The 15,410-nt window shown below is 39.4% G+C and overlaps 1 protein-coding gene across 2 annotated transcripts in view; it reads right to left on the bottom strand.

Annotated features, from left to right (window-relative positions):
- The window catches only part of MCM8 (minichromosome maintenance 8 homologous recombination repair factor), a 48,639-nt gene extending 33,244 nt beyond the window's left edge, over positions 1-15,395 (bottom strand). The window contains exons 1-8 of one of the 2 annotated variants that reach the window (XM_032606798.1): positions 15,067-15,395; positions 11,876-12,022; positions 11,498-11,581; positions 9,400-9,482; positions 7,740-7,889; positions 5,781-5,884; positions 4,794-4,992; positions 1,363-1,448 (exon numbers count right to left, since the gene is read on the bottom strand). In XM_032606798.1, coding sequence (XP_032462689.1) covers positions 1,363-1,448; positions 4,794-4,992; positions 5,781-5,884; positions 7,740-7,889; positions 9,400-9,482; positions 11,498-11,581; positions 11,876-12,020 — 851 coding nt within the window. In that variant the 5' untranslated portion in view covers positions 12,021-12,022; positions 15,067-15,395. Of the gene's footprint in view, positions 1-1,362; positions 1,449-4,793; positions 4,993-5,780; positions 5,885-7,739; positions 7,890-9,399; positions 9,483-11,497; positions 11,582-11,875; positions 12,080-15,066 lie in introns of both variants that reach the window. The other variant, XM_032606797.1, reaches the window with a different exon arrangement.
- Between the last annotated feature and the right edge of the window lie 15 nt (positions 15,396-15,410).

The raw sequence follows: 15,410 nt of genomic DNA, 5'->3' as shown, positions 1-15,410 counted from the left end.
CACTCGGGCTGGTGAGTGCCGGTCAGCACCGATCGTCTGTGCAGGAATCTCCCCGCTTTGCCCTCCGCACCCGTCGCTGTGCACTACTCCGCGGTCCCGAAACTCCCCCCTCCGCCTCCCGCAGTCTCCGCCCGCGGAGGGGCTTCCTAGTGTGTGGAAACTTTTCCTCCTTCACAGCTCCCTCCCACTGGTGCAGGTGCCGTCCTTATTCTTTTGTCTCTGTTTTTTCTTTTGCCCTACCCAGTTACGTGGGGAGTTTCTTGCCTTTTGGGAGGTCTGAGGTCTTCTGCCAGCCTTCAGTAGGAGTTCTGTAGGAGTTGTTCCACGTGTGGATGTATTTCTGGTGTATCCGTGGGGAGGAAGGCGATCTCCGCGTCTTACTCTTCCGCCATCTTCAAGGTCCCCCCTCTTAGTTTTTTTTTTTTAAATAATATTCTTTTTTTTTTTAAACCCCACATTTGTTTATTTATTTATTTTTGGCTGTGTTGTGTCTTTATTTCTGCGTGAGGGCTTTCTCTAGTTGTGGCAAGCGGGGGCCACTCTTCATCACGGTGTGCGGGCCTCTCACTATCGCATCCTCTCTTGTTGCGGAGCACAGGCTCCAGACGCGCAGACTCAGCAGTTGTGGCTCACGGGCCCAGTTGCTCCATGGCATGTGGGATCCTCCCAGTCCAGGGCTCGAACCCGTGTCCCCTGCATTAGCAGGCAGATTCTCAACCACTGCGCCACCAGGGAAGCCCTGTTCTTAGTTTTTAAAGACCATTTGTTTCAGCCAAGTTTCCTAGATAGCACCCTGACTTCAAAACTACCCATTATTTTATATTTAGGGATGAGTTATGGGACTACAGCCAGAAAAAAAATGGAATAAATTGTTAAAAATATACACACATAGAGAAAACTGTCTGACTTTAAAAAAAAAGGTTTTTTTAATCACCTATAGAAAATGCCTCATGGATATTGTGAACATAAAATGAAACGTATCTATTTCTAAGGGATCCTCTATTTTAAAACTTCAAACCAATATTATTTCTAGGATATCACATTATGGCATGAAACATACAGCTTTGCTTATATATACATCCAATTCAATGAGTCACATAAATGAGATATAAAATGATTTCTCAATAGCAAAAGGACATAATACTTGTACGTTAAATCCTTTCTGGAATCTGATAGAAAACAAATCTCAAATAAAGACAATTATCACTCCAACACATAACTCTGCAGCAAGTAAACCTTTTATTATATACTTTATCACAATCTACAGAGAAGCATCAAAGTATAATACAGGAATACTGTAGATTTACTTGGTAGTATGAGGGCTCTAAAACCTGCCTTTTATTTAATAGTCTGATTGCTTACTTGATTGACTGCCAGTCCATCGTAACTGTGAGAGGAGAGCTTCGGAGTGCAGTAAATGACTTCCCTCGACATGCAGGCACAGGACACTGCAACAAGATTAATACGCACTTAAATTTTGATATACTACAATCATATCTCAGGAAAATTCAAGTTAAAATGCTTCATTTAGTATTGGTTTAAAAGTTGGTCCCAGAATGGTATTAAAGTAAGATGAACTAAAAGCTGCAATGACTTTCTATTTTCTTCTGTATTGATTTTGTTTTTGAGGCACTTTTTCAGCTGGTCCCTCTTGATGACTGCTCTTATTCTTTCTGCTGTGGGTATGCAAGTCTCTTTACACACCTGTCACACCAAGCACTTATTCCTTCCTTTGTGCCCAAGTAGTCTCCCAATCCTTGAACATCTCCTTGTATCCAGTCCCACATACCCAGCTCCAATCCTCCCCTTTTCAAAAGCCTTTCCTGGGTCTTCTTTAATCCCCAATTCTCCTATCTAACCTCCTTTTGCACTGCTTGTATAGTATAATGTTTATTGTACCACACAGGCAGTCCTCAACATGTAAGTCAGTTGTGTTCAAGTTTTCGTAAGTCATTTGTTTGCTGTTTGTACCTCAAAATGCATTTATAAGTAGAGAGACTGTGGCAGACTGTGTTTTCCAAATACGGTTGTAATTGTATCACCCTTCAAACCTTTCTAGAACCTTGCCACTCCCCTATAAAGAGCTGGAGTCTAATTTCCCCCTCCTGGGATGTGGACAGGCTTGTAACTCACTTTGTAACCAACCGAATGTGACAGAAGTAATGCTGCCTGACCTCTGAGGCTGCCTCAAAAGAGGCAAAGCCATTTCTGCCAGTCAGCTGGACCTCTGTCTCTTGAAGCTATTGTCAGTCATGTGAGCAGAATGAGTGTCCTGAGCTGCCATACTGTGGGCAAGAAGCCAAAACCAGACCACACAGAAAGACAACGTGGAAGAGAGATACTGGCCAGTGCCCAGTGAGTCCAGTCACTTGCTATTCCAGCTCCCTAAGAGACCAAGAGCCAGAAGTACCCAGCCAACCAGTTCTTCCAAACTCCTGACCCACAGACACCATGTGAAATAATAAAATGATTGTTGTTATTTTGAGCCACTATGCTGTAGGGTGATTAGTTATGTAGCAATAGTGACTGGAACAGAGATCAGCTGGAACACCTGTCTTTCTGATCACTTTGATTCACTGAAGTTCAGACACGAGTTAATGAAGTCAGCGTTACCACCTACTGTATTAGAGGGCATGGAAATACCCTGACAAAATAATGTTTACAGAAAATATCCAATTTAAATCAGGATTTAAATTCTGGCCTCTCCAGGGAATTCCCTGGAGGCCCAGTTGTTAAGACTGTGCTTTCACTGCTGAGGTCACAGGTTCAATCCCTGGTCGGGGAACTAAGATTCCACAAAATGAGCCAAAGGGAAAAAAAAAAAAAAATCTGGCCTCTCTGACCTAAAAGCAGTCCTGAATCTTAAGCCCAAATAGTAGGTGACACCCATTTACCAACACCATTGATTATTCAGAACCAATAGCTGAATCTAACATTCTCTGTTCTTCCTACAAGAGAAGGAAGCCTTAGGAATTTCAATCTGAGTAAAAATGTAATAAATGTTAAACTTATTAAAGTCTAAGGATGATAAAGGCAACTCTGGAAAAGAAGAATCGGTATGGTTATCAAAAGTTTTAATAAGGTCAATGTAAATAGGATTGTGTAGACCTGGTACAGGACCAGTGAAATAAAACAGACTCACATGTCTACAGCAGCACAGTGTACTACAGATGATGTATTACACATCAGTAGAAACAGAGGGCTTAATTAATAAATGGCAACAACTGGCTTTCCACCTAAAAGAATAATATTAGATCCTTAGCTTTATGCCATTCACAAAATTAAATTTCAGATGGACAAAAGATCTAAATAGAAAAAACAAGACTTAAAAGTATTGAAAGAAAATGTAAGAGAGATGTTTATAACGAGTGAGTGAGGGAGGCCTTCTTAAGCCATGCAGAAAATGTGAAAGTCACAGGAAAAAGACTGATCAATTTAACCATGTCAAAATGTATTGATAAAACTCTAAAGCAAAAAATGTACCACAAAGTTAAAAGATAAACTGAAGACTGGGAGAAAATATCTATAATGTAAGAAATCAATGCTCAGTATCTAGAATTCATAAAGAACTCCTATCAATAGTATAAACAGAAAAATGAACAGAAAATTCAATAAAGAAACTGAATGGCCAATAAAGATGTGAAAAGATGCTCAAACATAACAGAAATCACAGAAATTCATATTAAAAATGAAATACCATTTTACACTCATCAGTCTGGCAAAAATTTAAAAACCTAACAATACCAAGTGTTAATGAAAATATGGGGAAATGGTAATCACTTAACACCACCAGCAGGGGTGTAAGTTGGGACCAACATTCTGGAAAGTACTTTGGCAACATCTAAAAATGTTAAAAATAAGCATAGCATATAACTGAGAAATTCCTCTGCTAAGGAGACATGTACAAGAATGTTCTCTGCAGCGTTATTTGAAATTGTGAAAAACTGGAAACAGCACAATGTCTGCCAAGACTATGGATAAACAGTGGCCATTCATTTACTCCACACAATAAATGAAAGAATTAGATATGTATTAAGATAGGTAGAACTCCAAAATAACCAAATGAAAAAATGCTGTAATTTGCTACATTCAGTATATCATTTACGTAAACATAAACAAAACAAATCCTACATATATAGTCAAGTATGAAAATGCAGACTTGAGGAATATATGCTGATTTCAGAATAGTGGCTCTAGGGGTGGAACAAAGTTAATGGAACTGAGGAGGGAAACAAAGAGACTTTACCTTTATAACACTTAATATTTTCTGTAAAAAAATTAGCTAAATATTTGCCAACCCATAATGGTAGTACACAGATATTAGTTACATTATTCTCTACACTTTTCTATAGTTTTTAAATTTATAGTTTTAAAAAAAAGTTAACAAAAAAGGAATGCATCACTTTCCAACAGCAGAATAAAGGAAAGAAAACAATATGTGTACTTATTAAGCCAGAATATAAAAATATGAACGGAAAGAATACAAATTAACTTCAGGATAATGACTGTTTCTGGGAATGGTACAAGCAAGGGGTAAAAAAGAGACAAAAGCTGTACCAGTAATGCTTTACCTCTTTCAAGATACAGCTGGAGCTGACAAAATGTAAATTCTGAGTGGTGAGTAGAGATGTTTTGTTTATTTTCTGTACCCTGAAGTATTTTATAATTTAAAAACTGAAAATAAACAATAAAAATAAGCTCTGTATTTAGAAACACTGGGAAATGTTTTCTGTAAATTGATTTGCCTTCTTTACCAAGATAAAGAAGGAAGTAGTTAAAGAACATGGTATAACCTTTGTGGGAAGATTATATTTTCCATCTGGAAGAGAAAAACTCTGAATTTCTCCACACGCAGCACAAAGAAAAGCCATCTTGGTACAGAGAGGCTTTATATTACTGACGCGAACCACTGTCCCTCTCAGAGCAACGTATTTTCCATAGTAATTTGCTCGGACATTCTTGAGCTGTGTTAAGGGCTCATAGTTGTATACCCTAAAAACAAAAACAGGAACATATTTATCTATACATTTAAAATGAGCAGAAAGCTGAGGTTTTCTGCATTTTCACAAGTCCCTTTAAGAAACTATGGAATTCTCAAACCATATCATCCCCATATATATCAGGAATTTTACAAGTATTAAATCATTCTTAAAAATAAAAAAAGTTAAATCTTTACTTTTCCTCTTGTCTCATTGGCTGTTCTCTAGGGAAAAAGGAAAAAAATAATGCCAAAAGGAAAGTCTCAAATTCAGCAACTTCTGAGTCTCCAACTTCTCTTTCAAGAAAGTTAGGAAATGTCTTTTTTAAATTCTAAGGAAAAAAAAAAACAAAGAAACAACCTTGATGATTACCTTATTCATCTCTTCTAATGAGAATTTAAAATCTTATAATACAATAAAAAGTTGAATTCAAGAAAAAATTCCATTTGTTCTCTGTGTTTAATAGAAATCTAATAATTTTAACAAAATTTAATCACACCACTTAGTGTATCACATGGATTATTAAATGTAAATAGCAGGGTCTTGATAAGCATACATCCAAAATCAATGCTTACAAAAATTTGCAGGTTCACAGATCAACTTATTTAGGCAGAAAAAGCTTATTTCTATCATGATCTCTTCAAATTCAGCAGGTTCACTTGGGTGTGATGACCAATGAGTTAGCAAGAAACTCATATACTTTTTACTGATTTCTTTGGCTTTATAAAATAAGGTTCTCACTCTTAAATAGTCTTTAATGCCTGTTTCTGAATAATACTTCAATACCAGCAAATTCCTCACCTTGTATGAATGTGTGGCACATTTACCATTGTCTCCCCATTTCTAGACAATCCTTCTTGGGCTTGTAACTCAGCTGCATGCCTTTCAAGATCCTTAGTTAACACCTAGACAAGACAGACATTTACTCAAAAGTTTGAAAACAAGATACCCTCTTGAAGCAGAACTCTTTTATAGAGAATATGAAGTTAAGAATATAAACAGTTCAGAAGAGCATATTAACAGAACTCTAACTGCCCTTTAAAATTCTGGTATTTAGGGCTTCCCTGGTGGTGCAGTGGTTGAGAGTTCGCCTGCCAATGCAGGGGGCACGGGTTTGTGCCCCGGTCCGGGAAGATTCTACGTGCCGCAGAGGGGCTGGGCCCGTGAGCCATGGCCGCTGAGCCTGTGCGTCCGGAGCCTGTGCTCCGCAACGGGAGAGGCCACAACAGTGAGAGGCCCGCGTACCATAAAAAAAAAAAAAAAATTCTGATATTTTATTATGATTACTTATTTTATAGTGGATTATGTTTTACCTGGGGTTCTGCTGTCCTTGGGCTGGAAAACTCCAGCATCCCTGTCTGCTACTTTCTGCCTCAACTAAACCTAGTATTAAAAGTCCTTACAGTAGCCCCCTAAAGATATTCTGGATGGATTCTGGAAAACAAATATTTTCTACTTCTCCAAATTCAGTGATTAAGATAAAGAAAATAAAGATTACCTTTGAAATAACCAATATTTACTTCCTGGGCATTTGACATTAAGTAAAATAAATATTTAACATCTACTTGTGTACAAAGCAGTATGCTGCCAGTCTGAAAAAATGAGATGCAAATATGCAGCTATAATTGCTACCATAAAGATTTACAGACAAAAAAACCATGTGAGTTTTGAAAAGGGGTCATGAGAAAGGTTTCAGAGTGACAACTGAGTTAGGCCCAAGACATTTGGACGTGTGAGGCAAGGGGCATTCTATGCCAAATGGACAGCACGTGTAAGAATCCTAGAGGGAGCTTAGTTTAGCTGGATGGCAGTGAATGAAGGAGAGCAGGGAGAGGAAGTTGAACCAGGTTATGGAAGGCTTTCAATGCCACACAAAGGGTTTGGATATCATTTGGCAGAAAAGAGTCACCACAGTTTCCAAGGACAAATCGTGTTTTACCACGTATGGCAACAGTTAAGGAAAGATAATGAAGTCTTATGACAGAGGCTGTAAGGATGGAAAAGAGGTGGATTTAAGAGATATTTTAGAAATAGAAGTTAAAGGATGTGGTAATTTAGACATGAAGAACTAATGAGAGGGACTTCCCTGGTGGCACAGTGGTTAAAAATCTACCTGCCAACGCAGGGGATGCAGGTTCAAGCCCTGGTCCGGGAAGATCCCACACGCCGCGGAGCAACTAAGCCTGTGCACCACAACTACTGAATCTGCGCTCTAGAGCCTGTGAGCCAGAAGTACTGAGCCCGTGCACCACAACTACTGAAGCCCTTGCGCCTAGAGCCTGTGCTCCACAACAAGAGAAGCCACCGCAGAGAAGTTCACGCACCTCAACGAAGAGTAGCCCCTGCTCACCGCAACTAGAGGAAGCCCGTGCGCAGAACAGAAGACCCAACACAGCCAAAAATAAATAAATTAATTAATTAATTTAAAAAAAGAACTAATGAGCAAGAGGAGTCTGAAGACAACAGCCAAGGTTCCCAGCCTTGGGTCACTAGCAGTGTATACATCTTTGCAACGAATCTTTTTAATGAACCCTCACCTGGATACCCTGACCTCCTCTGCTCTATGTCCAGTCCTCAGTACCACTTTAAGACCCACTCTAAACCCCACCACGCCTATGAAGTCTTCCTCTGACAGGACAGCAACCTTCCATTTCTAGCAAAGGTCTGTTGGTAAAAACTAAGAATCTTTTAGAGAAGGTACTGTGACTGTGAAATCTTCCTTTAAAACTTTGACAAAAGTCTCACAAAATCAACACTTACCTGATGTATTGCCAGACCCATGCAAGCCAGGGTTTTGTCAGGTGTATCCCTTAATTCATTTGCTATATTTGGTATCAATTTAGCTATTTCATCATCTTTTGTCAGTTCTTTAAAATCCACCAAAATACTTCCCTTTCTTTCTATTTCATCCTACAAAATATTAAGGTATGAAAATAATGATTGCTTTTTTACCATATATGAGCATTCAATCACATACTTTGAGAAAGCATATAATGTTAATATAGTGATAATATCAGCTCATGCAGCTCAATATTAAAAAAACAAACCCAATCAAAAAATGGGCATAAGACCTAAATAGACATTTCTCCAAAGAAGACATACAGATGGGCAAGAAGCACGTGAAAAGCTGCTCAACATCACTAATTATTAGAGAAATGCAAATCAAAACTACAGTGAGGTATCACCTCACCCGGTTAGAATGGGCATCATCAGAAAATCTACAAACAACAAATGCTGGAGAGGCTGGGGAGAAAAGGGAACCCTCTTGCACTGTTGGTGGGAATGTAAATTGATACAGCCACTATGGAGAACAGTATGGAGGTTTCTTAAAAACTAAAAATAAAATTACCAGGGCTTCCCTGGTGGCACAGTAGTTGAGAGTCCGCCTGCCGATGCAGGGGACACGGGTTCGTGCCCCGGTCTGGGAAGATCCCACATGCCGCGGAGCAGCTAGGCCCGTGAGCCATGGCCACTGAGCCTGCATGTCCAGAGCCTGTGCTCCGCAATGGGAGAGGCCACAGCAGTGAGAGGCCCATGTACCTCAAAAATAAATAAATAAATAAAATAGAATTACCATATGACCCAGCAATCCCACTACTGGGCATATACCCAGAGAAAACCATAATTCAAATAGACACATGCACCCCAATGTTCACTGCAGCATTATTTACAATAGCCAGGTCATGGAAGTAACCTAAATGCCCGTTGACAGATGAATGGATAAAGAAGATGTGGTACATATATACAATGGAATATTACTCAGCCATAAAAAGGAATGAAACTGGGTCATTTGTAGAGACATGGATGAATTTAGAGACTGTCATACAGAGTAAAGTAAGTCAGAAAGAGAAAAACAAATATCATATATTAACGCATACATTTGAAACCCAGAAAAATGGTACAGATGAACCAGTTTGCAGGGCAGAAATAGAGACACAGAGGTAGAGAACAAACATATGGACACCAAGGGGGGAAGGTGGTGGGGGGGTGGTGGTGGTGGTGGGATGAATTGGGAGATTGGGATTGACATGTATACACTAATATGCATAAAATAGATAACTAATAAGAACCTGCTATATAAAAAATAAATAAAATTAAATTAAAAATATATATGGTGATAATAAGTACTATAAGTTTTGTGCCAAGCACAGTTCTAATATTTAAAATGTATTAACTTATTTATGTCTCTTAACAACCCTTTGTGGTAGGTATTAATAATACTCTCATACTCTAATGATAGACGAGAAAACACACAAAAGAAAGTAATTCACCGAAGTCCATATTGCTGGTAAGTGGGAAGCTAGCAGCTGGACCAAGGCAGTCCAGTGTCTATAAACACAATCACTAGCACCTCAAATACATTGTTCAATAAGATGACACATAAAGGTGGACTAGTAGCTTTGTTATGCAAGAACCTTACCTTATCGTATAAATCGATACGCCTTGCAAAAAATTTTTCAAATGCTTGAATCTTCTCAATAAAAGGAGAGCTGTCGCTGTAAACTAATCCAACAAATATGGCATCATCACTAATAAAAATTACACATGTACAATCATATTTTTCATGAGACAGAAGAAATACTATATACATGGTAGATGACTTCTAATTGCTGTACATTCTGATTACATTTAGATTAAGAACTGGTATAGAATGTAAACATAAGATTCTAAAACAAGTTTAGGTCTGCATAATCTGAAAGGCAGATAGGAAGTGTCTCTCTCTAAAAGCACCAATATCTGAAAATCTTTACATTGAGCTGTGATACCTAGTAAGATCTACTAGTTCAAACAGCTTACATAATAAAGCGAAAACTTAAGCCGCATAGCACAGGGAGATCAGCTCCATGCTCTGTGACCACATAGAGGGGTGGGATAGGGAGGGTGGGAGGGAGACGCAAGAGGGAGGGGATATGGTGATATATGTATACGTATAGCTGATTCAGTTTGTTATACAGCAGAAACTAACACAACGTTGTAAAGCAACTATACTCCAACAAAGACGTTAAAAAATAAATAAATATGTTGAGGTTTAAAAAAATTTTTTTAAAGCCAAAGCTTAGCACACTAACTAAACTCTTATTTCTTTGCAAAGGATATCCTACTAGCCCAAATAGCCATTTGTCAAATCCCTTCCTGAGATCAGGAGAGGCAGACTACCACTCGGCTCTGGTCCCAAAACTGTAAAGTTATCTTCTACATTGTAAAGTTCTATAACATTTTTGAATTGGTCTCCCACAGAGAAACAGTACAATGAAGCAGTTCGGAAGTACAACTGGCCAAAGGCAACTAGTGAACTCCATTTTTAGGACCAGTCCAAAGATCACTTCTAGTATTCTCTAGTATTCTGAGCTAACTGCTAGGGAAATACTGTGAGTGTTGGTGGCTAATGTATCCTAAAGCAACAAAAGATACAACAACTATGAAACATAACATTTCTATATACCAGAGAAAAACAGACTCTCAACACAGCAAACATTTGTAAAGCACTTCATTCATTCACAAAATGAATAATGAGTGCCCGGTATGGGGCAAGATCCTTGCCCTTAAGCAGTACAGTCCAGTGGGTAAAAAAAACACAGATATACATAAACACAAAACCCATATCTCATAACAAGCATATGACACTATCGGAGCACAGGAAAGACGATTCTCAAAACCCATACAGACAGATGTATGATGTTAACTGATGTTCTGGATTACAAAAAGCAGATTCCTTAACTATGTTTCTACACAAACTGTGTTGGCTGTTGTCTCTTGATTCCAAGCCTATTCTTCTATTTTCAGCTTTGTGATTCTTTGATCAAGATCTGCACATGGAATTTCCCAGACTCCTGTAAGATTCTGACAATTAGAGGCAACTTTAGAGACTGGCAGGTGGCAGGAAGGAAGGAATTTATTGTTTCCAATTCTTTTCAGCATCTCTCCAGCTACAGAGGATAGCTACAGTTCTAGCCTCCAGCTCTAAGCACCAACCATGCCACTCTCCTGCCAGAATTACCAGCAGCAACCTGCTTAATTCGCCTCGGTGGTCTGAGCACAGCTCTGAAAGATATCCTTCAGAGGTCCAAGCACAGCTTTGTGGGGTGCCCCTCAAAGGTCAAAGCCACAGCTATGCTGTGGCTCCTCCTTTCCATTCTTAGGTTCTGATAACCTCAGCACTACTTATCTTTTGTTCCCTTAGGCATAAGGGTGGTTGTTGCTTTCTAAAGTTAACACTATCTGGGAGTTTACCTCAGTGTTCCCTTTTTGCTCTTTCAGTCTTCTATCTGTATACCCAATTCCCTGTATTAACTCCTCTTTCTGAAATACCTAGTGTGGTTTGTTTTTCTGACTTATAGAAAAATGAAAAATTATGCGCTTGAAACATAAACATAATTCAATTGTTTGGGTGAACTAAGATTAAAGAAAAGGGGAGATAAATATATATATAAGCCAAATGAGCAGTAGTATGAGATGTAGCATCCAAAAAATGTTAAAGAAAATAAGACTTATGGTACTTTTTGCACTTTTAACTCTACCTTCTGACAAATAAAGCTTCCAGCCTTTATATGGTATGAATTGATCCAACGTTGATTGTAGTAGCAAAGACTGTGGGGTTTGTTCTGAAAAAACAAAAGAAACAAAACCACAAAAACAGAATACTAGGTTAATAGAAGCAGAACATTTTTTTTTCCTATTTGCTTCTCCTTATAACAATGAGACCCTGACATGTTATTAACAGAATATCTAAGTTACAGATTTCAGTAAGAATTTTGGATATTAACATCCAACTATTACCTTAAGGGTAATGTCAAATAAAAGACAGACAAATTTGAGTTAAACTGCTCTTCATGACAGGCATGAACAGATTCCTTCATGAAGGAAAAAAATATTGCACTACCGTTGGCCTCCCCTACCAGGATGTTTTCCTGTGGCTTTATTCAGGTCAGGTCTGTGCTTTAGTTCTCTCCATTTTCCTAAGAAGCTCCCACCACCTCTTCCTCTTTTCCAGCTTTGAAATCTTCCCCGTCCAAATCCTCTGCCTCTGTACTCTCCATTCATGTCTTTTAAAAGATAGAGATTAGGAAGTCCTCATCAAAACTGTAGGAGAAACAGTGCTCCTAAAAATGTATTAACATAGAAAATATGAAAAATTAATATATATTCTAGTTTGAGACCAGCAATGTTGCACAGCATGGTACAAACCCCAAACACTCTGCAGTAATTCTTCTAATCCTCATCTCCTTTTAAGGCCTACCACAGATGTTTAACCAAGTATACTGAGTGCTTATGCCTTTTCTTATTTTTGTCATGGGATTTGTCATGGGATAAAAATAAGAAAAGGTATAAGAAAAGGTACCACACCTGTTTCCATGGAACTCTCACAATAGAAATGAAAATAAGACAGGTAATTAACTCTAAGATACCTCTGTAGTGTGGTGAGACTTATTACAGGGCAGCACTGCCTGAACATTATCCTGACCTGTGACATTACGAATATATCATCATAGCTCCTTATATATAGACAATCCAGCTGTGCCATATCCACTTTTATCAGAGATACATGGATATCCCTTTTTTTTTAATTAATTAATTTATTTTATTTTGGCCACACTGCATGGTTTGTGGGATTTCAGTTTCCCGACCCAGGCCACTGCAGTGAAAGCACCAAATGCTAACAACTAGACCACCAGGGAACTCCCTGGATATTCTTACATAGGTATCTAAGACAGATCTTTCTGGGGAAGCACAGGAGTGGGACGGGTACATACATGTTTCAACCTTTCTTGTCCTGTAGGGGCCAAAATGGAAAATAAGTTAATTTTCCAGATTTAGAACGACTGTGTTAAAACGACAATGAAAGCAAGATCATTTCTAGGCCAATACTGATAGATGGGTTATTTGCAATTTTTAGATAAATTTGTTGAAATGCAATAAAGTTTTTCTGAAAGCATATCCATATTTGTTAATATCATTTTTGGGGCTAATTATCCCTTCCTGCTTTTTTCTACTTTGTACATGGTGAGATACTCATTTTAAAAAAAAATTTATTTTATTTTTTGCCACGCCGTGCGGCTTGCAGGATCTTAGTTCCCTGATCAGGGATCGAACCCGGGCCCACAGCAGTGAAAACGCTGAGTCCTAACCACTGGACCACCAGGGAATTCCCAAGACTCATTTTTATTAAACTCAAACCCATATAGTTCCTTGTTGAAAAGCAATAAATCAATACATAAGTGATCTTTAAAAATGGGTTTTAAGGGACTTCCCTGGTAGCGTAGTGGTTGAGAGTCCGCCTGCCAATGCAGGGGACACGAGTTCGAGCCCTGGTCCAGGAAGATCCCACCTGCTGCGGAGCAACTAAGCCTGTGTGCCACAACTACTGAGCCCGCGCTCTGGAGCCTGCAAGCCACAACTACTGAGCCCATGCGCCACAAGTAGTGAAGCCCATGGGCCTAGAGCCTGTGCTCTACAAGAGAAGCCACCGCAATGAGAAGCCTGCACACCACAACAGTTGCTGCAACTAGAGAATGCCTGCACACTGCAACGAAGACCCAACACAGCCAAAAAAAGTTTTTAAATGGGTTTTAAAATAATTCATATAAGTAGAGCACAGGGCAGTGAAACCATACTGTATGATACTGAAATCATGCATCTGTCAAATCCCACGAAATTATACAACAAAAAGAGTGAATCCTAATGTAACTATGGATTTTAATAACAATGTATCAATTTGGGTCCATCAATTGCAACAAATGTATCACACTAATGCAATATGCTAATAATGGGGGAAATGGGGGTGGGGGAAGGGAAGAGGACCTATATGGGAACTCTGTACTTTCTGTGCAATTTTTACAACAATAGTTGTAAACCTACAACTATTCTAAAAAATAAAGTCTGCTGAAGAAAATAGTTTACTCATACAACTCAATATCCAAAAAGTGAACAGAGGACTTGAACAGGCATTTTTCCAAAGAAGACTTAGAGATGGCCAAGAGGCACATGAAAAGATGCTCAACATCGTTAATCATCAGAGAAATGCAAATCAAAACCACAGTGAGATATCACCTCACACCTGTCATAATGGCTATCGTCAAAAACACAACAAATAATAAATGTAGGGGAGGATGTGGAGAAAAGGGAACCCTAGTACACTGTTGGTGGGAATGCAAATTGGTGTAGCCAGTATGGAAAACAGTGTGGAGCTTCCTCAAGAAATTAAAAATAGGGACTTCCCTGGTGGCCCAGTGGTAAAGAATCTGCCTTCCAAGGCAGGGGACGCGGGTTCGATCCCTGGTCAGGGAACTAAGATTCCACATGGCGCAGGGCAACTAAGCCCCCACGCCACAACTACTGAGCTCACACACCTCAACTAGAGAGCCTGCATGCCACGAACTACACAGCCCACACGCTCTGGAACCCGCGCGCCACAACTGAAAAGAAGAGAAAACACGCACGCCACAACTAGAGAGAAGCTTGCGCACCACAACGAAGAGCGGTCGCACCGCAACTAAGACCCAACACAGCCCCCCCCAAAAAAATTTAAATGAAGTATAACCTATAAAAATTGAATCACTATGTTGTACACCTGTAACTAACATAACATTATAAATCAACTATACCTCAATAAAAGAAAATAGGTCATATCCTAAGAATAAAAATAAATAAAAATATATCCATAGACTGTAATGCAATTCATTACAAGACAGCGTATCCGCATCTTTATTTAAAGCGATTTAAATTAGTAAATAAGTTAATAACAAGTTCATGTTATGGGCACTAACAGGGCTTTGGTAATCATCTAGACCACACCATACGTTAAGAAACTGAAGACCAGAGAAATTAAGCGAACTGATCAAGATCAAAGTTGTCTGTTGACAGTACTGAGCTCAAACTTCATCTCCACATTACCAAGCTGAAGTGCTCCTTCGACAATGCTTCGTGCCGTATCTTTTTCAAACGAGGTAATATGGTGAGAACAACTAGTAAAAATTCCAACATAAATGCAAGAGGTAGGACTGGAGAATGGGTAAACGCCACCTGTCGGGCTACTATGCTTGGTTAAATACCTCACTTCATTTACGTCTCCTCAAGACTAAGTTCTTACTTGCAAAAGATGAAGGTCCCAAAACTCTCTTAGTTCCTGGCTGGGCTGGTTCTCACTTCCTCTCGGGGGGAAGCACGACGGGGCGGAGAGGAGACTCCGCGGTCCGAGCTCCTCAGGTGTCCCTGCCCAAGCCCCGCAGACTCTTCACCCTCAGCTCTCCTGACGTCCCCGCGCGGGATCGAAGCTCGTCTGTAGCAGCGGCTTGGGGACCTCAGCTTCTCCACCGAGGCCGCACAGCGGAGCCGGAAAATGTCTAGAGCACGGCGCCACAACAGCACGGCTAACCAAACGCCAATTTTCCAAGTTCTTTTTTGGCGCTTCTGTGACGCAACTTCCGCCCGAAG

This window comes from Phocoena sinus, chromosome 15 (genome assembly GCF_008692025.1).
Source record: "Phocoena sinus isolate mPhoSin1 chromosome 15, mPhoSin1.pri, whole genome shotgun sequence".
In the NCBI taxonomy this organism is placed as follows: Eukaryota; Metazoa; Chordata; class Mammalia; order Artiodactyla; family Phocoenidae; genus Phocoena; species Phocoena sinus.
This window is presented reverse-complemented; position numbering and strand designations above follow the sequence as displayed.